This window comes from Oncorhynchus clarkii, chromosome 7 (assembly GCF_045791955.1).
Source record: "Oncorhynchus clarkii lewisi isolate Uvic-CL-2024 chromosome 7, UVic_Ocla_1.0, whole genome shotgun sequence".
Taxonomy (NCBI): Eukaryota; Metazoa; Chordata; class Actinopteri; order Salmoniformes; family Salmonidae; genus Oncorhynchus; species Oncorhynchus clarkii.
Window position 1 is genome coordinate 17,017,116 of NC_092153.1, and position 24,661 is coordinate 17,041,776.

The 24,661-nt window shown below is 43.5% G+C and overlaps 3 protein-coding genes across 3 annotated transcripts; 2 read left to right on the top strand and 1 right to left on the bottom strand.

The window, feature by feature from the left end:
• The first annotated feature begins 1,190 nt into the window (after positions 1–1,190).
• On the top strand, positions 1,191–3,182 carry LOC139414126 (claudin-10-like). The gene is made up of 5 exons (XM_071162006.1): positions 1,191–1,422; positions 1,727–1,888; positions 1,960–2,041; positions 2,124–2,234; positions 2,807–3,182. Exons 1-5 carry the CDS (start codon positions 1,191–1,193, stop codon positions 3,180–3,182), a joined length of 963 nt encoding a protein of 320 aa, XP_071018107.1.
• Positions 3,183–5,576: 2,394 nt separating this feature from the next.
• LOC139412981 (claudin 10d) lies at positions 5,577–8,553 on the top strand. The gene is made up of 5 exons (XM_071159917.1): positions 5,577–6,069; positions 7,064–7,225; positions 7,518–7,599; positions 7,693–7,800; positions 7,916–8,553. Exons 1-5 carry the CDS (start codon positions 5,838–5,840, stop codon positions 8,094–8,096), a joined length of 765 nt encoding a protein of 254 aa, XP_071016018.1. The 5' UTR covers positions 5,577–5,837; the 3' UTR covers positions 8,097–8,553.
• Positions 8,299–22,559, bottom strand: LOC139412980 (cilium assembly protein DZIP1-like). Its single transcript, XM_071159916.1, has 18 exons — positions 22,487–22,559; positions 20,474–21,076; positions 18,429–18,513; positions 17,952–18,088; positions 17,703–17,849; positions 17,453–17,578; positions 17,304–17,366; positions 17,014–17,142; positions 16,667–16,715; positions 16,449–16,499; positions 16,144–16,203; positions 15,596–15,753; positions 15,168–15,372; positions 10,153–10,288; positions 9,543–9,928; positions 9,232–9,359; positions 8,922–9,084; positions 8,299–8,831 (listed from the first exon to the last, which is right to left on the bottom strand). The coding sequence occupies exons 2-18, from the start codon at positions 20,930–20,932 to the stop codon at positions 8,752–8,754; spliced, it is 2,562 nt and encodes an 853-aa protein (XP_071016017.1). The 5' UTR covers positions 20,933–21,076; positions 22,487–22,559; the 3' UTR covers positions 8,299–8,751.
• Positions 22,560–24,661: the final 2,102 nt, after the last annotated feature.

Genomic DNA, 24,661 nt, shown 5'->3' on the forward strand with positions numbered 1-24,661 from the left:
CAGAGAGCAGTATACCTATACTTTCATTAGAGGACGATCGAGTCAAACTATTGACAGATAGAAATTCAAACAATGTTCTGTGTATGCATCTTTGGATGGAATCTTACTTAATATTTCTTCATTTATCACGGTAGGTAATTCTGCAGCAGGTATTTGTGCTTAATAACCCATAATTAACGTGAGGCCCTGCCAGCGAACACAACCACTCTTTTGTTCTTTCTCCGTTATTAGCCCATCATTAATGAAAAGCATGAATTACCACCATATAGGTCCATGCATCACAACAGTGGGTCCATTCCAATGTCCCATCTACTTTGCCGATAACTTTGCCAATAAGCCGAGGGACTCGGTACAAAGAAGACCCTTCTCATCTTCACTCACCACAAGAAAATCCATCACTCCCCATGCAACTAATACCATCAGAGAGAGCCGTGGATTTAAGCATAATTATATGAGGCCAAAGACGTTATGTTTTAATTATATAAGTAAAGCAGGCAGCACACCTAGCTAATAACCTACCGCAGCCCGAGGCAATGTCAACGGACAATGGAAGTGCTTCAACGGACTCTGAAGTTGTAATTCCTCAGGTAATGAGTTCTTATTGAACTAGTTAAGGTCATACCAGCACTGTATTTAAAATAGTAATCATCTTGAGATGAGGTCAAGTTTTGCCATAGCCTTTGGGCCGTACTAGGTCATGTTTATGTCCTTTGAATACATTCGATCAGAATTAGTCAAATAATTCAAAACCCAAGGATTCAGCTTGGGACATAGAGATGGGAGGTTTCTGAAACGTGAGATAAACGCTTAGGTCAACATTTTCAGCACCCAAACAAGGTTCTGGAAACCTGAGCAGCAACAGACCCATAGCCACCCTCATGCAGTATGGGAAAAGTGACGACCTGGTACAGCAACAAAAATGACTGTCTCCTTAGTCATACTGAGCCCTGCTACCAAGCTGACTGGGATGAGCAGGTTTCTTCTACAGCACAGTACAGCAGGAGACTCGGGCTCCACTGGACAGTGGCTCCACCAAGGAGACACACCATCGTATAGGCGAGAGAAAAAGGAATCGCCAATAAGTCAGATCTTGAGAAAAGAAACGCAACCAGCGACGGTCGTAATAAGACAACGTGAGGGTTATCTAGATATAGAGCAAATAGACTGACTCCACACACCGGAGTATCAGGATGAAAATCCGCGTGATGCAGATCTGGGGCTTCCTGATGACAGTGCTGGGCTGGATCTTTGTGGCATGCACCATGGCCATGGAGGGCTGGAAGGTCACGTCCATCGGTGGCATGGGCGGCTCGGCTGTTATCAAGGTGGCCTGGTACTGGTCTAACCTGTGGAAGGCCTGCTTCACCGACTCCACTTCTGTCACCAACTGCCAAGACTTCCCTGTGCTCTGGTCCGTGGACAGTAAGTACCGTAGAGACATGCATCATATATTGTGTTCTAATTCTATTTCTGTGGTGGGTATGAAGTCGTATATCAACAAGAGGGACACATCTGAAGACAGTCTGTTAAGCTCATTTACCCCCCCAAAAATAGGGTTTAAAATGAATTCTGTTCATATGTGACTATTACTGTACTCGATCTTTTAAGCAAACTTCTTTGAGTTTAGACTGTTTCAGTACAGTGACATTGGGTATTCCACTGAAGTTATAAAGCCTACTGTAGTGTAAAGTGTGACCTTGCATTTGGTTGTGTTCTAATCAACCAGACCACATCCAGATTGTGAGGGGCCTGCTGATGGGTGCTCTCTCTGTGGGGATGCTGGGGTTCGTACTCAGTCTCATTGGGATGGAGTGCACCTTCCTCGGGGGCAAGGACAAGGCGAAGAACAGGAAGCTCTTCACTGGAGGAGTCTGTCACATCATCAGTGGTAAAATCACCTGGTAGATGCACACTGTAGCAGATTGAGAGTAGCTGACTGACTCACTTGGTCTTATGCAGGCTTTCTGGCTGCGTCGGGATATGCTGTCTACGCAAAATACGTCTCCGGGGAATACTTCAACCCCTATTTTGACGGATTAAAGTAAGTTGACCTGGATGCAGGTTTTTCCATTCAGTTACAAGATAATATTTATTGATTCTCTCTCTCTCTCACACACACACAGGTTTGACCTGGAAACACCTCTGTTTCTTGGCTGGGTGGGATCAGCTTCCCATATGACAGGGGGTTGGTTCTACTTGGTCTCTGTGTGCAAACTGCTCTGTGAGGACGAGAGGTGAGTACGAGCATAACCAGCCTCATCATCAAATCAAAGTTTATTGTCACATGCGCCAAATACAACAGGTGTAGTAGACCTTACAGTGAAATGCTTACTTACAGGCTCTAACCAAATGGTGCGGAAAAAAAAGGTATGTGTGTGTGTGTGTGTGTGTGTCTGTGTAGGTAAGTAAAGAAATAAAACAACAGTAAAAATACATTTGAAAATAAGAGTAGCAAGGCCATATACAGGCACCGGTTAGTCAGGCTTATTGAGGTAGTATGTACATGTAGGTATAGTTAAAGTGACTATGCATATATGATGCACAGAGAGTAGCAGTAGCGTAAAATAGGGGTTGGTGGGAGGTGGGACACAATGCAGATAGCCCGGTTAGCCAATGTGCGGGAGCACTGGTTGGTCGGGCCATTTAGGTAGTATGTCCAGCACAATTGGTTAGGAGACCGTAAAATGGTGGCCATCTCCTCCGGCACCATTTTCATCAAATTTTCATCATGGAATAGTTCTTAATTTATTCATAACACACTTGTCATTGATTTGTTCTTTCTCATTTTGTATGTCATCTCTCCCAGCGAAACTATAGTCATCCCTGAACTTCCCGAGGTTGAGAGGGACCAGGCCAAGTCCACCACAGTACAGTCCCCAGTATCCCAGATCACCTCGAAGATCAAGGTTTCCTCTGCATCTAAGATTTCTTCAAAATCTGCAGGCTCAGATGTGTCTGCCATCTCCTCAAGGTCTGGTCAATCCGGTCGCGCGTCCAAATCAGAGCGGTCTGGACGGTCCTCGAACTTTGGCAGTGGGTCTTTGACGTCTGGTCGTCCATCGAGGTCTCATGGGTCAGTGCACTCTGAGGTGAGCAGAGGCAGTAGTAGTACAGTGTCCTCTTTATCCAGTGGGTCAAGAAGGAGCGAGAGAGAACAGTTTATCAAAAACTCCTACATATGATCTGGTTCTGTTCACTATGTGTGATTGTGACTGGACCGAACTGAAGTAACAATTGTATATACTGTATATGATGATTAGTGCTGTCAGAGTTAATCCGTTAACTCAAGTTAACTTTTTTGAATTTTATACATGCTAGCAACCTCGGGAATTGCGATTAATCACATTGTTTCTAAGCTTTCAAAATACAGTGAAAACATCCAAAATACATCATTTATACAGCTAAAAACAACAATTAGATGTCAAAACAAGTTGACAATGAGGTTAAATTAAGTGTGTTTTGTCAATTTACCTGATTTGCTAACTGTTACTTTGGACAACTCAATTCGAGCAAATTCTGAATTTGGATCACAACAAATCCTTTGATTAACTCAATTAAATGTTTGAATCGTTTGACAGCCCAATAATGATCCAATTGTGATTCTGTATGTGGGGGAAAGTCTCTGTATCCAATGGCCTGTTTCCTGGGAATGTTTCACTTTCATCAAATGAACTGCTTCATCACATTCATTGTATTTCTATTGATCATGTCATTAAAGCAGGGCTTTTCTGCCTTTCATCAAGCTCTCTCTGACTCCATGTTATTGTTGTTCTCCCTTTTCAAATGATTCAACTGTAGTCCAATCAAAATCAGTATATTTTAAGATATAGAAATAATCACCAACTCTTTTAGATGTTACTTTCCTAATATTGTCAGCACAGTCATACCTGCCAAAGCAGTCAGGGAGGCTGCCTGTAAACAGTCTCTGTTTTTGGTGTTGCCACTCTATTCTGCCCGGACACTGTTTCCTATTTAAACCAAGAGTGATATGCCAGTGTCCTATTTAAACCAACCATATGCCGCACAGCTGACAGACCGACGCTCCAATCTTGTGCTAAGTGAATATGGAATGATTTTTATTGGATGCATTTTTGTGAATTCCGTGACTAGATTGGATGAAATCAGTAACCTTGCAATAGATCCAGTAACTTACCCTCGGTAGTCCCTGTGAGCGATCCTCTCCACCTGTCCAGACAGAGGAATGTGGAGGAGGTTGGTTCAGATCCTGGGCCTCGAGGTGTCCATGCTGGACTGGGTGATTGTGGCCTGCACCCTGGCTATCGACTACTTGAGGGTGGCCCAGGTCGGGCGCTGGTCCAACCTGTGGAAGGACTGCTCTGAGGACTCCGCCACTGTAGCCAACTGTGTGGACTTCTGTGGACGGTGAAACGTGGTTTGAGTACTAGAATCTCTTGTCTCGTATCTGGTATCTCTGTGTGGAATAATCAGGAGTCTTATGGGTGCAGTGTCTGCTAATATGATTTTTTCTTTAAAACTGTATGGGAATGCCAAGCTGTTTTTTGCCTACATTTTCCCTACTTAGGTATAATATTGGATCTGCTCTTTGGCTTGGCCTAGTGATAGGCTTCCTCATCATATTAGGACCCATTCTGTTCTCTGCCACTATATTCACAGTAGCCCATTCACAGTACAGTATAAGCGACAATAAGCATACATGCCTAATTTACATACAACACCACATAAGCATGCTTCTCTAAGTATTGCCTTACCTCTCTAATCTTATTACATTTGCACACACTGTATATAGATTTTTCTATTGTGTTATTGACTGTACGTTTGTTTATCCCATGTCTTATCCCATCTCTGTGTTTTGCTTTATCTTGGCCAGGTCGTAGTTTTAAATGAGAACTTGTTCTCAACTGGCCTACCTGGTTAAATAAAGCGGAAATAAAATTAAAATAAATAAATGAATGGTGTATTTTCAGTTATCAGTCTACAATGCGATTTGCGTAAATGTTGAGTGCATGTTTTCTGAATATATCTTAATTCGCTTAATATAATTTCTCTAGCAGGGTGGAATTGGCCCCTTCCTCCAGATTTCCCATGGTGCCCCTCACCAGAGAATTCTCAACTGGAGAAAACAGCCAATCCAAACAGTCACAGGAGCCAAAGGGATCCAACAAGACGCACGTCTACAGTGACTGGTTGTGATTGTGTAGCATGTGCATGTTGCAGCGGGAATGAAGTGTTTTTGTGTGTAGCTGTTCCGTGTGTATTAGCATGTTTTTCATTTTAAAATGCTATTTTAATTATTGTGGCAAAACAAATTATCCAATAAAGATCTACTTTAGCATACTGTCCTCAGCTCTACTCTATAGGCTATATTACATAGATCATTATCAATTTGTCCAGAGAATATTGACATGAATCAGTTACATGCACCAGTATCTTGTGACCTTAGCTCGGAGGGAGCAGTTCATCCACTGTGATTTGAGATAAAGGGCTATGAGAGAGAGACCTAGTCAAACCCCCATACGAGGGAAGGGAGAGCGGGAAACAGTTTCACCACTCCCAATCCCTGACACTATCTCCCCCTGGATCGTGGGAAAAGAGACGTTTGCTTACTGAGCAAAACCCTGTGAGATAAGCCAAACGTCCATAATGCTGGTTTGACTGGGAGGCATCAGTGACATAACAATGCAAGTGCCTGGCTGCACCTTGACTTCCACAGACCGAAGATCCTGAGCAACTCTGGAACTTCACTCCAGCTTTGTTCACTACATCCATTTCTCTGGTAAATCCTCTTCGTAAACACAGCTTTTTTTTTAGGAACCACTGCCAAGCTCAAGGAGAGCATCTTCCTTATCACCATCATCATGAAGCACAGGACGGTGATGATGTACATGGAGATAGGCTGCTTTGTGTCGTGTCTGGCTGGCTGGATTCTGGTGAGCTCCACCCTGGCTATAGAGTACTGGACCTGGTCTGAAGTGGGCAGCGTGGTGCTCACCACCGGCAACTACTTCTCTAACCTCTGGAAGGACTGTGTCTCAGACTCAACGGGGGTGTCCGACTGCAAAGAGTACCCCTCCATGCTGGGACTACCAGGTATGTTCTGGTCAGCTTGTCACAACTTCCATGGATGTGTGATTCTGATGATACATGATGGGATAGTGACGCTTACAACTTGGAGGGTTATCTCGATCTTCAGTGCAGTTCGGGGCAGTTGATTGTCATTCAGCAGATGCTCTTATACAGTACTATATTACAGGCAGATAATGGGGCAGAGCAGAAGTATGAATATGAATATCATGATCAACATTTTGCAGACGGAACTAGTGATACCATAGACTGGAATCCACAAACTCCAATATACACGGAGTGTACAAAACATTAAAAACACCTGTTCTTTCCATGACATAGATTGATCAGGTGAATCGAGGTGAAAGCTGTCATCCCTTATTGATGTCACTTGCTAAATCCACTTCAATCAGTGTAGAGGAAGAGGAGAAAGCTTAAAGAATGATTTTTAAGCCTTGAGACAATTGGATTGTGTATGTGTGTCATTCAGTGGGTGAATGGGCAAGACAAAAGCCTTAAATGCCTTTTGACAGAGTATGGTAGTAGGTGCACCAGCTTGTGTCAAGAACTGCAATGCTGCTGGATTTCTCACACTCAACACTTCCTGTGTGCATCAAGAATGAAAAAGGAAATCTAGCCAACTTAACACAATTTTGGGAAGCATTGGCGTCACCATGGACCAGCATCCCTGCTTTTGACACATATCATATCTAGACACTCTTATCCAGAGAAACTTACAGTAGTGAGTGCAAGCATTGTCATACTGGTCCTCCATAGGAATTGAACCCACAACCCTGGCTTTGCAAGTGCCATGCTCTACCAATTGAGCCACACGGGACTTGTAGTACTGTGCAGAGTCCATACTCTGATGAATTGAACCTGTTCTGAGGGCAAAAGTGGGTTGGTACAACTCAATATTAGGAAGTTGTTCCTAATGTTTTGTATACTCAGTGTATAATACTTAACTGTAGTCCTGTACTTTGGCTTCCTGTTTAACTGAGTGTTCTACTCTCTGCATCAGTGTTCCTCCACTCAGTAAGGGCTCTGTCCATCTGTTCTGTCATCCTTGGGTTCTTCGCTGGAGTCCTCACACTGATAGGGATGAAGTGCACCAAGATTGGAGGGTCAGAGCTCGCCAACGCACGGGTCACCTTCGCCGGGGGAATCACCTATCTGGCGTCTGGTAAGATATGTTTATGGAGTACCTGATTAGTAACCGAAGTGGCGCAGCGGTCCCGAGTGGGGCAGCGGACCAGAGTGGGGCAGCGGTCTCAGGCACTGCATTTCAGTGCTAGAGGCGTCACTACAGAGCCTGGTTTGATTCCAGGCTGTATCAAGTGGCTGTGATTGGGAGTCCTATAGGGCGGTGCACAATTGCCCCAGTGTCGTCTGGGTTAGGCCGTCACCGTAAATAATAATTTGTTCTTAACTGACTTGCCTAGTTGAATATGATAATAATAGCTGTTTCCTCCTAGGATTTGCTGGCCTGATCGTGTACTCCTGGTGGGGTAACAAAGTAAGATCAGAGTTTGTGGATCCCAATTTCAAGGCACAGAAGTGAGTGGATTTTTTTTCAATGAGACTGCGGGAACAACATTGGTTTCAAGTAGTTAAGTATACAGTATATGCTTTCTAATTTTGTCTCTTCAGATTTGAAATCGGAGCAGCGGTTTTTATTGGCTGGGGAGGCTCGATCTTGCTCATCACCGGAGGTTTCGTACTCAGTTTTTTCTCTGGAAAGGAGGGTCTACGCTCAACGTAAATACAATCCACAAAATTCCTGCTTCACTCGAAAGACAATAGTTGGCATCAGAGGAATATATTTTGTGTCGAATGTGTAACATCATCTCAGTTCTCTTGCTCCGTCTTCCAGATCAAAGAAAAGGCCCCGCAGACCTAACTCCTATGCCACAGCTCGGACCAGACGCACATACATGATGCCAAACTCTTCCAGAGTGACTCCAATGCCACAATTGGTCCAAGGGAGCAGAGGTGGCAGAAAGATCAGGACAACAAGGACCACTGGGACGTATAGCAGGGACGATTTTGTTTGAGCTGCAGTAGCTCCTGTACCGCAGGAAATACACTGCTTCATATCATTGGTCGTTAGTTACCATGAAAACATTGTGAGAACTGAATCAATTTGATTTGGTAACTGTGTCGCCACCTACACCTTATGTATGACTGTTTTACTAACATATAACTGTGTTCCTTTTGTGAACTGAATTGACATCAAGGAAAGGGATGAATGTTTCCATTTGATACAAAAATAAATGTTTATTGCTAGCATGTATAAATATTTTAGATACAAAAACAAATTAGATTTTCTTTCATAGGACACACAAATGTCTTACAAATGTCATGTAAATTGTTTTGACACAAATCATACAGGTACCTCACATGAAGTGCAATATCACATTTCATAAAACCTCTAAGTTGACAATTCACTATAGCTAATATATAATCTGTATATAAAATAAAAACACTGAAAACTGCCACAAGGCAGATGGCTACCACTGTCATAGGTGTATATCTCTAGAGATACACTGTGTCCTGAACAGAGAGGATCTCTTCGTTAAGTCTCTTCTACATGCAACTGTTATTCTAACAGTATCGGTAAATCATGTAGAAGTATATTTGTCTTCCAAAGAATTCCTATGGGCGTCATATTGAGTTTTATCATTGTAGAACTGTAAACCCTCCATATGACTATATATCATCGTCACTCCAGTCACTGACAGAGACCAGGCTGCTCTTCAGAGTGCTGCCGGTTCCTGCTTCATTCAAACCTGGGGAATGGATAAACATCATCAGAGGCTGAAGGTGAAGGATAAAGGGACCTGAATGGAGCCGGGTCTGTGAGAGTCAGTGAGACTGACCTGTTTTCTGTCCCTTCCCGGTGGATGTTCCCCAGACACTGGTAGTGCTGTCTGAGTCCAGGCTCTTCCTCACGGGGGCGGTGGGCTTGCCCACGGGGGCGGGGACCGATAGGTCATCCAACGAGGAGATATCCCAGTCATCCTCATCATCATCGTTTGTATACTGAAACGCCACATAACAGTCCAGATGAACACGATTAGGATATGGGAACATTCTGACATCAGCAAATGTTCTGTTTGTTCTCTGTGTCTTATGTTACTCTGAGTTGATGATGACACAACAGAGAGGAGGCGAGAGAGGATTTCTCACCTTGAGTTCCCGTACAACGTCTTTGTCTTTCCTCTCTGGTAAGATGCTCACTCCCCCTAGCGGCTTCTTTGGTCCTTGGTCTGCAAGCTGCTTCTCCAGGCTCTTAGTCAAGTCCCTGACCAGGTTATCTGGAAAGACAACTATGGTCAGCACAACGTATAAAAACCTATGGGTAACAGTTTTCAATAAACACACAACTAAAAAAGAAAAGGCTGTAGACTTGGGATGTGTGTGTTGTTATCTGAAATTAGCACTTAATACCACACAAAGGAGTAAATCATAGCAGTAAAAACAACAAAAGTCCCTCTTACTATTTGTAGTCTTCTGTACGTTCCCATTCTGGTCTTTGTAGTTCTGGAGCTGTTGTTGGTCGATCTCCTCCAACTCACTCCCCTCTGTCCACTCTCCCTCACTCTCTACTACGGTGACCCCCATCTTGGTTGTGTTGACCGCAGCGCTTCTGGGCTGCTGGGGTTTATATGGCTGAGCCTGGGTGGTCCTGGGCCGGCCAGATCTGGCCTGGACCGGTTTGGACTGGGTGAGTTTGTGATGGGGGGTGGTCTTGGGTTGTGTTGGTTTGGGCTGGGACGCTCTGTGATGAGGGACTCTCTGCTCCTGCCTGGATTTCTGAGGTGGCTTCTCCTCTTCAGACTCCTCCTCCTCTGTTGACTCGTCGTCTGAGCTGAAGGGAGGGGTCCTACGAGGCCAAAGGCAATGTCATCATTTGAAATGAACATACAATCAATCACTCCCTTATAAGGTAATAAGACACAGCTTGTAAGACAACTCACTTTCTATGGTATCCTTCTCAATGCAACAGACTATGATGTACTCAGATTTCTGATACCACATAAATGAAGCCAGTGGCGAGGTAGTCTTTGGCGTGAGACAAACAGCAGGAGATTCTGACTCGGTACGTACTTGGGAGTGGAGGTCTTGGGCAGGGTACTGGTAAGGGTCCGAGGGGCAGGCTGTTTGGCAGGCGCTGCTGGTGGTCCTGACATCACTTGTGTCACCTTGGAGGAAAGGCTGCTGGACCGTTGTCTGGCCTGGGTCACTTTCAGGAGGGACAGAATAACAACAATCAGCTGATTAGTTTGTTTGAAGATGTCTCGAGTCCTAAGTAGGTTACAACGGTGACGGACATGACTCCTGTTGGGAGCAGCTTAAAACCTCTTGAAGCTAGGGGGCACTATTTTTATGTTTGGAAAAATAACGTTCCCAAAGTAAACGGCCTAATTCTCAGGACCAGATGCATATAATTGACAGATTAGGATATAAAACACTCTAAAGTTTCCAAAACTGTCAAAATATTGTCTGTGAGTATAACAGAACTGATATTGCAGGTGAAACCCTGAGGAAAATCCAATCAGGAAGTGCCTCTTATTTTGAAACCCGTCTGTTCCTTTGCATGCCTATCCTCCATTTAAAGGGATATCAACCAGACTCCCTTTTCTCTGGCTTCCCTAAGGTGTCAACAGTCTTTAGACATAGTTTCAGGCTTTTATTTTGAAAAAGGAGCGTGAAAGATCACATTGCGTAAGTAGATAGGTGGGGGCTCTCAGAGTGAGTTTTTGCGCTACAGAGTAAAGCAGCCATTGTTCCTCCCGCTGTTATTAAAAAACCTACACACTCGGTTGATATATTATTGAATATATATTTTAAAAACTACCCGAGGAATGATTATAAAAAACGTTTGACATATTTCTGTGGACATTATGAAGACTATTTTGAATTTCCGTCTGCGTTGTCGTGACTGCTCTGACCTGTGGATTTCTGAACAGAACGCGACAAACAAACGGAGCTCTTTTGGATATAAAATAATCTTTATGGAACAAAAGGAACATTTGTTGTGTAACTGGGAGTCTCGTGAGTGAAAACATCCGAAGATCATCAAAGGTAAACGGTTAATTTGATTGCTTTTCTGATTTTCATGACCAAGCTTCCTGATGCTAAGTGTACCTAATGCTATGCTAGGCTATCGATAAACTTACACAAACACTTGGATTGCTTTCGCTGTAAAGCATAATTTTAAAATATGAGACGACAGGTGGATTAACAAAAGGCTAAGCTGTGTTTTGCAATATTGCACTTGTGATTTCATGAATATGAATATTTTTTAGTAATATTATTTGACTGTTGCGCTATGCTATTCAGAGGTTGCTGACGAAAATGATCCAGCGACAGGGATGGGTAGCGTCAAGAAGTTAAGGCTTAAATGTTACATTGATTAAGGGGGACGTGATTAATGTCACCAGCAGCATGCTAGCGAACTATCACAAGAGAATGGAATCGACCAATGAGATGAAACATGAACCTCTCAGCAAAAACCCCATGAACATTCTTGAATGAGTTAAAAGTTCTAAGTCCTCATACTCCCCACATGCTATAGACCACCAAGTGCTAACAGTCAGTATCTGGATAATATCTGTGAAATGCTTGACAATGTATGTGATATCAACAGAGAAGTATATTTCCTGGGTGATTTAAATATTGACTGGCTCTCATCAAGCTGCCCACTCAGGAACAAACTGTAACCAGTGCCTGCAACCTGGTTCAGGTTGTCAGTCAACCTACCAGGGTAGTTACATACAACACAGGAATTAAATAATCAACATGTATTGATCACATCTTTATTAATGCTGCAAAATTATGAAAGATAAGAACTGTACTTTTGAATTCCGTAGAGTCAGTGTGGAAGAGGTGAAAAAATGATTGTTTTCTATCAATGACAAGCCACCAGGGTCTGATAATCTGGATTGAAAATTACTGAGGATAATAGCGGACGATTTCGCCACACCTTCAATTTAAGACTACTAGAAAGTGTGTGCCCTCAGGCCTGGAGGGAATCTAAAGCTATTCCGCTACCCAGGAATAGTAAAGCCCCCTTTACTGGCTCAAATAGCCAACCAATCAGCCTGTTACCAACCCCTACTAAACTTCTGAAAAAAATTGTGTTTGACCAGATATAATGCTATTTCACAGTAAATAAATTGACTACAGACATTTAGCACGCATATTGAGAAGGACACTCAACAAGCACAGCACTTACACAAATGGCTGATGATTGGCTGAGAGAAATGAATGATAAAATGATTGTGGGAGGCTGTCTTGTTAGACTTCAGTGCAGCTTTTGACATTATCGATCATAGTCTGCTGCTCGAAAAACATGTGTGTTATGGCTTTGCGCCCCCTGCTATAATGTGGATAAAGAGTTACTTGTCTAACAGAACACAGAGGGTTTTCTTTAATTGAAGCCTCTCCAACATAATCCAGGTAGAAGCAGGAATTCCCCAGGGTAGCTGTTTAGGACTACAGAGACTGAAATGGCTGTAACACTTAACAAAGAGCTGCAGTTAGTTTCAGAATGGGTAGAAAGGAATAAGTTAGTTTTGGAAATATTTAGGACTAAAAGCATTGTATTTGGGACAAATCATTCACTAAACCCTAAACCTCAACTACATCTCGTAATGAATAATGTGGAAATTGAGCATGTTGAGGTGACTAAACTGCTTGGAGTAATACTGAACAGTAAACTGTCATGGTTAAAAACATATTGAAACAACAGTAGCTAATAATAAAGCGCTGCTCTGCCTTCTTAACTTCTTGGTGACAGGGGGGCAGTATTGAGTAGCTTGGATGAATAAGGTGCCCAGAGTAAACTGCCTTCTACTCTGTCCCATATGCTAATATATGCATAGTATTAGTAGTATTGGATAGAAAACACTCTGAAGTTTCTAAAACTGTTTGAATGATGTCTGTGAGTATAACATAACTCATATGGCAGGCGAACACCTGAGACAAATCCAACCAGGAAGTGGGAAATCTGAGGTTTGTAGTTTAATTTAAGTGATTGCCTATCCAATATGCTGTGTCTATAGCACCCAGATTGCACTTCCCAAGGCTTCCAGCAGATGTCAACAGTCTTTATAAGACTTTATAAGAATAAGAGCTGTTTCAACTAGTGGACTAGGCTGTGGCCAATCAGTTGTTTACTGCGTGGTCACAAGGGCGCGCCGTTCCTTCTTTTTCCTCTGTAATGAATACGCTTTTGTCCAGTTGGAATATTATTGAAGATTCATTATAAAAAGACCCTAAGGATTGATTGTAAACATCGTTTGACATGTTTCTACAAACTGTAATGGAACTCTTGACTTTTCGTCTGGATTTTGTGGTCGCGCATTATGCCTTTGGAATAGTGAACTAAACGCGCGAACAAAATGGTATTTGGAGGTGTTTGGACATAAATATGGACGTAATCAAACAAAACAAACATTTCTTGTGGGAGTCCTGGGAGTGCATTCCAATGAAGATCAGCAAAGGTAAGTGAAGATTTATAATGCTATTTATGATTTTTGTTGACTCCACAATTTGGCGGGTAACTGTATGGCTTGCTTTTGTGGCTGAACGCTGTTCTCAGATTATTGAATATTGTGCTTTTGCCGTAAAGCTTTTTTGAAATCTGACACAGCGGTTGCATTAAGAACAAGTTTATCTTTAATTCTATGTAAAACATGTATCTTTCATCAAAGTTTATGAGTATTTCTGTTATTTGATGTGGCTCTCTGCAATTTCTTCGGATGTTTTGGAGGCATTTCTGAACATGGCGCCAATGTAAAACTGAGGTTTTTGGATATAAATACGAACTTGATCGAACAAAACATACATGTATTGTGTAACATTGAGTCCTGGGAGGGTCATCTGATGAAGATCGTCAAAGGTTAGTGATTAATTTGATCTATATTTCTGCTTTTTGTGACACCTCTCTTTGGTTGGAAAATGGCTGAATGCTTTCTGTGACTAGTTGCTGACCTACCATAATGATATGTTCTGCTTTCGCTGAAAAGCCTTTTTGAAATCGGACAATGTGGTTGGATTAACGAGAAGTGTATCTTTAAAATGGTGTAAAATACTTGTATGGTTGAGGAATTTTAATTATGAGATTTCTGTTGTTTTGAATTTGGCGCTCTGCAATTTTACTGGCTGTTGGCAAGGTGGGACGCTAGCGTCCCGAACGATCCCAGAGAGGTTAACAACACTATCAACAAGGCAGGTCCTACAGGCTAGAGGTCGACCGAATATGATTTTTCAACGCCGATACCGATTATTGGGGGACCAAAAAAGCTGATACAGATTAATCGGCCGATTTTGTACATTTATTTGTAATAATGACAATTACAACAATACTGAATTAACACTTATTTTTACTTAATATAATACATAAATAAAAATCAATTTAGCCTCAAATAAATAATGAAACATGTTCAATTTGGTTTAAATAATGCAAAGTGTTGGAGAAGTAAAAGTGCAATATGTGCCATGTAAAAAAGCTAACGTTTAAGTTCTTTGCTCAGAACATGAGAACATATGAAAGCTGGTGGTTCCTTTTAACATGACGGTGTCCAAATAGACCGATTTCCGATTGTTATGAAAACGGCCCTAATTAATCGGCCATTCCGATTAATCGGTCGACCTCTACTACAGGCCCTGGTTTTGTCACACCTGGACTACTGTTTAGTCGTGTGGTCAGGTGCTACAAAGAGGGACTTGGGAAAATTGCAGTTGGCTCAGAACAGGGCAGCACGGCTGGCCCTTAAAAGTACAAGGAGAGCTAACATGAATGACATGCATGTCAATCTCTCATGGCTCAAAGTGGAAGAGAGACTGTGAAGTAACACAAACATAGGCAGACACTTGCATACACACACATGATAACATACGCACTATACACACGTACACATGGATTTTGCATTGTAGATGTGTGGTAGTGGTGTATGGGCCTGAGGGCACACACTTAGTGTGTTGTGACTTACATAATGATTGTATTGTAATGTTTTTAAAACTGTATAACTGCCTTTACTTTGCCAGACCTCAGGAAGAATAGCTGCCTTGGCAGCAGCTAATGGGGGATCCATGATAAATACAAATACATGTACCTTGAGTGGGTTGTTTTGGTTTGACCCGCTGCTCGGGGGCAGAGTCACTCCCCGTCCTCTTGTCCTTCAGTCTCAGACGCAATGTGTGAGCCACATCCTCACGGTGACGCCAGTAGTCTGGAATGTCCCTCGCCGTACTCTCTCTCTCCGAGCGCACCTTAGCCATGAGATCACTGTACTCGCTGCCTCCGAGTCCCCTCAGCCCCTACAGAGTTGTGTAGATTAGAAAACGGAAGACGCTTAACTATCATAACGATTATCTTTACTGGGGAGACAAATGATCCCTTAAGTCTATTAGTGAAGTCAATTTGTTGTATGTTTTTGATGGTGTATCGGTCAGGCTGACTCTTTAATGGCATAGATCTTCCACAGAGTGTGATTTTAAAGATTCCATTGTGTATTTGTACTCATGAAGGTACAGTACATACCGGTTTGACTCCCAGGGACTCAAGTTTCTCTAGGAGTGCCTGCTCCAGGGCGGGACGCAGCTCCCTCTTGATGTTGGGGTTCTTCCTCAGGACACTGGTCACAGAAGACGGCTGCTTCATTACAACAACTGGCTTCTTCTCAGACACGCTGGACGAGTCTATGACAAGCACCAGACAGGTACAGTACAGTTACACACATACACTTGATAACACACTCAAAATAACACGGACGCCTTTGTAGTTTCAGAGGACAGGCTGGGCAAGCATGAAAATGATTTGAGAGAGAGAGAGGTGCATATTCCTTTTCTTCCATCTACAAAGGACCTGTGCCATAGATAACTACAGCTAACAGCCACAGGATTCTGGAGAGGGATGGGCAGAAGAGGAGACCATCTTGCTGCTTTTTTGGGCCAACGTGGCTTTGAATGACTCGACTTCACAAATGCTCACCGACTACATGGCAGGCATCACAGACCGACTCACACGTCCATGCAGAGAGCATGCATGGAGCAGACAGACATGCGCTGCTGCCATCTAGACTGTGTTACCTTTGTCCTCCTCAGACAGCTCCTCTATAGGATCCAGTTTAGGAGCAGAGGGAGGCTGCTCTGATTGGACAACACAGGGGGTCAGAGGTCAGACAAGAGCGGGAATTAGGAGGAAGGAACTCAGGTAGAGGGTACAATAACATTGATCTTTAATGGTGTCTCGTTGGGAGGTCTGATCAACGGGGAGAGATCGCTGACAGAACAGTCATGTTACGTGCTTGCATACCTTTTCTCTGAGCAAAAGGGCGCAGATGTCTAGATCGACTGAGCTACATATTGATGGGAATCTCCTGCTAATAACTTACCCTTCACTACTCTCTTTGGTTTAGGCTCTGGTGCTGGGGCTGTTATGATCACTGAAACATACAAAGTAGGAACAATTGTCAACAATAACAGGTTCTTTACAGAACTACAAAGCGCTAATATAAGTTCAAGCTAACATCCAGATTCAAGCTAATATCCAAATTTGACAAATATAAACATAGTAATAAAAAAAATAAAGTCAAAGAAAAAGTATGCATACCTGGAACTTCAACTACTTTAGTAGGTGGATTTGAGGACATGTGCTTTATCTGTGAAAAGAAGAAGTACAATTAGCTACATTTCTTAATTATATATATTTTTATGTTTTGTATTCAAAGCTGTTGAACCCCAAGGGCGTGATCTAATTTAATTTAACTTCTTAACATGCTTATGAAGTCAGAGTGGCCCTGACGACTACACTATATGAGCGTGTGAAAACATGACACGTCCATCCGGCCCCATCAATCCAGGATTTCCTGTATGAGGGCCAAGTAGGCGCCCTGTTTCCTGATATTCCCAGCTGCCCCGGTGGCCGGGTCGCCAGGGGGTGGTGGTGAGGGAACTGACCTTCTCTCGCTGAGAGAAGATGATTAGGTCCCGCTCCTGAAGCCGCTGGTCACTCTCCTCCTTCTGCCTCTGGCTCTGCTGCTGCCACTCCACCACAGACGACTCCAACCTGCTAAACTGATCCTGCCACTGAGAGGAGACATAGGACAGACGTAGACGTTAGAGATCCCACTGCGATGGCTGCCTCTTTCAAGGCTCTCCGCTGACCTTGAATGAACTATTCAACAGAAGTAGTTCTGTTAAGCAGTATTCTTCATGAAAGCTTCACAGATGTGTCATCCACATCTTACCTGATTCTTCTCGCTCTCATGGTTAGCCTTCATTTTTTCTATTTTTGATGTAAACCTTTCTTCCTGTAACAAAATAAATAGTTGATATTTTTTTGTTGTTATCACAACTTGAAATATTTCAAGAAAAGAAGTACTGCTTAGCTGCTTACCAGTTTCTTGTGTTTCTGATCCATCTTCTGGACCACAACATTGTTTTTTTCATCCATGTCTTGGTCAGTCTGCTGGGGAGCAGGACTGGGCCTCCTCTCAGGAGTGGTCATCTTGAGATCCACTTTCTGTACAGATCACATCAAATCATTCAAACAAAAACCTCCCTGACTTACAGAACCAAATCCCCAACACATCAGTTTGAACTGGACACAGAACCATGAAAGTCAGTGCTTTGCCAAATGGACTAACTTGTTGAAGAAGAGCGTTCCTGTTGTGAAGCATCTCTATCTCCCTCCGGAAACCGTCTCTCATCTCCTCTATCTTCCTGTGTTCTTCTTCCTTCCATCTCTCTAGCTTTCTCATCAAATCCTGGTGCATGGACTGCTGGTCTCTTTCCTACAGATGAAAAGAGAATGAAAATGGTCAAAAGCTCAAAACAAATACGCAAGTGCAAACTGATCAATGCCATGGAAACAAGCACGGTTCTTATTGTCCCACCTGAGAGGCTTTGGCCAAGAGGGCTTGCCTCTGTGACTCCAGCTCAGATGTGATGTAACTCAGCTGCCCTTTCAGCCGACTGATCTCCTCCTCATCTGCAATGCTCTTCACTTCCCTCTGGTTGCCTGTCCTTAACTCTGAGAGAAACAATAACAGAGACATACTAATGAAGAAAAAGTTAGCCTAACAAGTGTTTCAGGGCTCGGGCTCAAAGATACACCTCTCTCTTTCTGCTAGACTGTGTGGGAGTGTGTGACATGTCTACTGCTGCTGCAAACTAGAGCGGGATGTCATAGGAACTGGTTTTCCAGCATTGTAGGAACACTGTGGTGCACTTGGGGACACCCATACCAGTGGGACTCCCTATAGGAAACAGGGTAGTTGGCTGCAGTGAACCTTCTTACCTGACTGACGGTTACTTTCCCTACCGTTCTCTCTAAACTGATGATCAAACCTTTTAAAGCTCTCTTGACTTACGGCTGTCGTACTCGTCTGCATGGCGACGTTGCATATGATTCTGGAGAAAGGAGGAATTCATGAAGGCTTTATCACAATGTTGACACTAAAGGAAAAGAAAAGGAAACGGAATTATACATAAACAGTATATTCCCATGCAAAGATTGGAATGAATCAATGGTCTGAATACATGTTGTTTGCTACCTTCACTTATAGATCAAATGTAAAGCCAATTTCGTAATAGGCAACTTGGGCTGTGTGTAAAAAATGAACACATCTGAACCCAAAGCTCAAGCCGCGACTATGCCATCTACCATTAAGCTTTAATGACTGTTTCCGGGGAGACAGATCGACATAGCGACTATACTATCTACCATTAAGCTTTAATGACTGTTTCCGGGGAGACAGATCAACATAGCGACTATACTATCTACCATTAAGCTTTAGGGACTGTTTCCTGGCAGACAGATCGACATAGCATGAGTGACGTGATTCACCCCGGATGCCTGGCGTCACCTCGCTCCAGCTCACAGGAGGAGTGACAGACGGGGCAGATTAAACGCTGGAGCAACCACATCACACGACACATTTAACGCCCGACACCCAACACAGCCTGTTTGTGCCTTCATTCAAATTGAACCACACTGCCACCGATACCTTGTTGCGCTGCATGCTGGTGCTCTACCATGCTGCATGGGAAGTGGTGGTTTCTACAACAGAGACCCTTGTTGTTGTGTGCTGTAATTACATTGCTGCTCTGGAATAACTGTGGAAATCGCCAGTGAAATTGAATTAGGTTTGGTCATTGATAGAATCAAGGCGGTCGTGTATCTGTTGGCATCCGTTTGCCGTGTCTTGAAGTGCAAGATGGCAATAAAAAAGCCGACTTAAACGTTCATTTTCTAGATTGCATTGACAACACACAGGCTGAAATAGGCAGGACGTTTCTTGAATGATAAAAGCACTACACTTTAGGCGACATTTCTGTGCTTTGCAGACAATTAGGCTAGATGCTGTGTATCAAATACACTGTGCATTCTGTATATCTGTTGAAGTTTCTGTATCTGTAAAATGTAGCTTGACGCAATATATTTGAGTACCTGTGTGAAACAATCAACCCATCTAGGTCTATTTTTGGATGCATGGTGGCACATCAATAATTGAGCTGTACAGACACCTCGGTTATCAACGTGCCTGTTACACTCTCACCTAGCAACAATGCTCAGTCATATGAAACACTAGGTGTTGTCTTGGCAACAGCTGGGCCCTATTCAACAGCAATGCCCTTTAAAAGTATAAGGATATATCCTTCTATTCTACATCTTTTCAATAAATGCATACATTTCTGGTGTAGAAAATAGAACATCAAAACGTCACGTTGACTCGAGACCAACGTCATTATGGAGACATGAATGAGGGTGGGAGAGGTGGTTCAGTCATTTTGGTTCCGTCTCTTGCCACCCTTTGTAAGTGGGTTAAAAGAAGTAGGTCTAATTATCCCCAGCTGACACCATCTGCTCAGAACACAATCCTATTGTTTAGGTCCCAAAACAAGGCTGATAATGATTACGTCTACCAATCCTTATAAAGTGGCCACATTACAGCTACGGGACGAGGTGAACCTATTTCCAATACTATGTCTCTGATTTAAATGGTATAATTTATTTAAACCAAATCAAATTTGATTTGTCACATGCGTCGTAAACAACAGTAGGCTAACAGTGAAATGCTTACTTACGGGCCCTTCCCAACAATGCAGAGAGAAAAACAATAACAATTATAGGAAAATAATAACACGATGAATAAATACACATTGAGTAATGATAACTTGGCTACATACACAGGGGTACAAGGTAATTGAGGTAGATATGTACAAAGATGAACCTCCTGTTAGCATTCTCACTCCTCTGACAATGATAATTGAACAAAACTAAAGTAGCTCTGAATACCGCCTGGGGAACAATGGCTAAGAGGAGGACCCAGGAGGAAGGTGGGAATAACTGTTGTACAATACACATGGAAACAGACACCGAGAAGAAGTGGCAGCGTGAGGAGGTGTTCAGTACCTTATGGCAATTGGTCATGTTGATCATAGCCTGCTGGTTGAGGGCAATGATTTTCTTCCTCTGCTTCAGCTCCGTCTTCAGTACCTTGGCCTGGTCCGCCTGCTTCTGCTGCTGGGCCAGGAGCTGCTGGTGCTCGCGGGCCTGGGTCTGCAGCCTCTCCTCGGCCGCCCCCAGGCTCAGGGTCAAGTACTCCTGGGAGTGCAGCAGGTACTCCACTGTCAGCTGGGCCAGGCGGAAGAGCTTGAGCAGCGCTGGGTCCACGGGGCTCTGGCAGCGGACACAACGCTCCCCCTCCACGTTGCTGAAGGTCACCCCTGTGATGTGCTCCTGCAGGGTCTGGAAGTCCAGCTCGCTGGCCACCAGGTCCACGTCCACCGCGCTGATCCGGCGCCAGTCAACGCTCTCACGTCGCGGACGGAATTGGAAGGGCGGGATGGTGGTGGATGTGGAGGCAGACATGGCTCGTGGGGGTGGTGCTGGAGGACACCGGCTGCGGGAGGAGGGCTGACTCAGGGGGGAGTTTAGGGGGGAGGGGATCCCAGCTGATGAGTGGGTCCCTTGGGTCTCTGGCTGGTATGGGTAATAGACTTTATTGTAAAATGGCTGAAAAAAACAATACATTTATACTAGATTATTATTTTGGATTTGAGTTGTGACAGACAACAACGGAGAGATTGTGTGTTACAGATTAGAAATGCAGCATCCCAATCAAGGTCAGGGAGAAACAAACCTTCTGCAGGGATCACAGCAATACAACAGCAGCATGAACACAGAGTAGAGAATATGGAAGTAAAAAAAGCAAGGATTCCACTATTCAGCACATGAATGAGCCATATGAGATGACACAAAAAATGCTAAGCATTACATTCGTATTCGATGGTAATCTACCCAGTTCTGCTGATGTCGAGTTGATGCCGTGTTGTCCTTACCATCGTGGATTTCATGAGACTTTATGAGATTGAACATAGGAAACGACTACTCGTTTTCTATTGGTGCACGCCCCCTTCAGCTGTCTGCCGCGACACCGAGGCAGGGCTTCCTCTCGATCACCATGGAGACAGAACAGTGCGTCCCACTTAACGTGTCTCCCCAGGGAGCCCGTAATCAAAATATTGCACCTAATAAATCCTAAATGATTCCACAATGCACGAGACTGCAGCATCAACAGCATCCTCGCAAGCTGGATGTATTCAATGTTTTTGGGAAGCCACTGACACTGCAGTAATAACATATGACCATTTTTAATTAATGTTCTGTTATTCTACCCACGTGATATCTGGCTGGCTAACATCTGCAACAAAAATGCTTAAACTTCCGTCTTTTTTCTATTTGTGCATTAAAAGCCACATAACCAATTGAGTGAAGTGTCAATCTCTCAACATGCATGACATTGCTTGATCGCTATTACCAAATCATATAAACAAAATCACGCAGCTATTCTCATCGAACTAGATAATTTGTAGCCAAAAAACACGTTTTATTTCTGCAGCATCACCCAATTATGGTTGCCCATCTCAAATTACGGGCACTGTGCCTCAAAAGAGTTCAAATTGGGACAAGTTGAGCCCAACAAAAGAACAGAACGCATGTGGAGAAGAAGTTTAGAATTTTTTTTTACCTTAGTTAGCGAACGTTACCTAGCTATAAATGTAACTAGGCTATATTAGTTAATAGCGTAGTAACTCGCTATTTAGCTAGCTAAGTAACGTTTATTTTGTAGACATGAACAAAATAGCAACCAGTAAGTTAGCTAGCTCACACGTCTGTATTTTCAAAAACACCCCTAGCTAGGTTGCGGACTAAACTCCACTCCATGGTGAAGGAAGAGTGGAGTTTAGTCTGTTAGTTACTACCGTCGGCTCGCTAGCTAGCTAAATTGGCTAACGGACATTTAATTTAGCAGCAATCTAATTTATTGAACATGGACTTCATTGTATGTGCCTTTTGAGTGTATCTCATAAAATAAATAACATTCTGATCGAACTCTAAGTTTTAGTTAGAACTCAAACTTACCGTCTGCAACGTTTTTAAAGTCCATAAAAACTGTTTTTCCACGGGACTCGGGCTTTTCGGATGGAGTGAGACTGGAGAGACTGCGGTGACGTAGAAGCTGCTGCACACATTCCAAAAACTCTGCTCATCCTGTGTCTCCAAAGAGGGTGGAGGGGAATAAAGGAACTCAAACTGCTGAGATTTAGGAAAGGGGGATTGACAAATGTGTGTGTTAGTCTATTATCCCCTGAATACGCAATTGCATATACCATATACACATTTAGAGCCACAGTGCTTTTACTATTTTGTTGGCTGTTGGCCGTTACTTTTTAGCCACAGTCGTTGTTTTTATAGGCAAGAAAAGCAACGGCGCAAAGGACAGCGCTCAAAGTGGTGTTCGTTTTTAAGCGGATTTTAGTGGCTGAAGGACTCCTCCTTGTGGTGTAGATTATGAACTTCCCCACAGAGATGTGTGCCTTGTTCTGCCAGAAGATGTCAGTAGTAGGTCCTTTATAAAAATGTTTATGATTATCCATTACTGGCATGTCAGCTGGGAAACATGTCAGCTGTTTTAGTTGAGGGCAGTCAGACCAAACAGCTGTGGGGGCAGGGAGAGAACACAGCATCTCCTTGTTAAAAGAGACAGAAAGACACTGTGGTGTGCATCGTGCCAGTCAGCACACACACACACACACACACACACACACACACACACACACACACACACACACACACACACACACACAGTGAACATTTCATTGTTCATTTAACAGATCATCTAGTGCTGAACCTGGTGTCGGAGTCCCGCTGATGCGGTAGACTGACAGTAGGCGCTATGTGAGCAGTGGATCCTGGTACATTTCCCTGGTCAGTCCCCAGACTGCACCACCAGCAGCAGATAGAGGTCCTGATAAAATAGAGGATTTATTTCAGACAGACAGGATAGCCCCAGGCAGACAGACAGACAGAGACTTTTCTCTCAGGGGCTTTTCCAGGAGCAGGCAGGAAGCCCATGCTGGTGTGGTGTGGCATCCCAATGAAGCCTCCCACAGTTCAGCAAAAGGACAACATGTTGAAGATGATGTGTAGAGGTCCAAGATTCACCCATAGGCGCCTGACCACAGGCCCATTAGATGCTTACTCCAAAGGTCGATATTGGTGATGTCTGGGGCCCTTTGGAAGGTGAAACCATCAGAGCCACTTCAGCAACTATCAAGCTGAGTGACAAGGAAAATTGCAAGACAATTGAGTGCTACACTGTCGTCACTATGCATCTTATCCTCCACTTTTCTTCATATCTGGAGCCTAGTGAACGTGGTATAACAATTGTGCAGTATCTCAGAGCTGAACTTTCTATAGAAATGGTCATTTTCCTTTCATCCAAGCCACTTTGTTGTCTATTTTTGACAGGCGAGCCAAGGAGTGTTTAGATACAGTGTAGCGAGGTGACTTGGCCTCGTAGGAAGAGAACATGAAAGGAAATAGTGACGAGGACAGAGGCAACCCACGGATCCTTTTATTGTCTACCCACAAACACATGTTGCTAAGTTCACTGGGAACCGAGGACTCTGTGTTCACAGGTTGTACTTGATTTGTTGCTGGAGCTAGGAAGAAGGAGGCTCTAAGAGTGTGAGAGAGAAGGAGTTAGAAGTAGAGAGATTACCAAGAATCTCAAAAGTAATAAGAGGTAAGAGTCAGGGAGAGGTACCTGTATGCTGCATGTGGACTAGGACTGTGCTTTAGTGCTCTAAAATCAAATCACATTTATTTATATAGCCCTTCTTACATCAGCTGATATCTCAAAGTGCTATACAGAAACTCAGCCTAAAACCCCAAACAGCAAGCAATGCAGGTGTAGAAGCACGGTGGCTAGGAAAAACTCCCTAGAAAGGCCAAAACCTAGGAAGAAACCTAGAGAGGAACCAGGCTATGTGGGGTGGCCAGTCCTCTTCTGGCTGTGCCGGGTGGAGATTATAACAGAACATGGCCAAGATGTTCAAATGTTCATAAATGACCAGCATGGTCAAATAATAATAATCACAGTAGTTGTCGAGGGTGCAACAAGTCAGCACCTCAGGAGTAAATGTCAGTTGGCTTTTCATAGCCGATCATTAAGAGTATCTCTACCGCTCCTGCTGTCTCTAGAGAGTTGAAAACATCAGGTCTGGGACAGGTAGCACGTCCGGTGAACAGGTC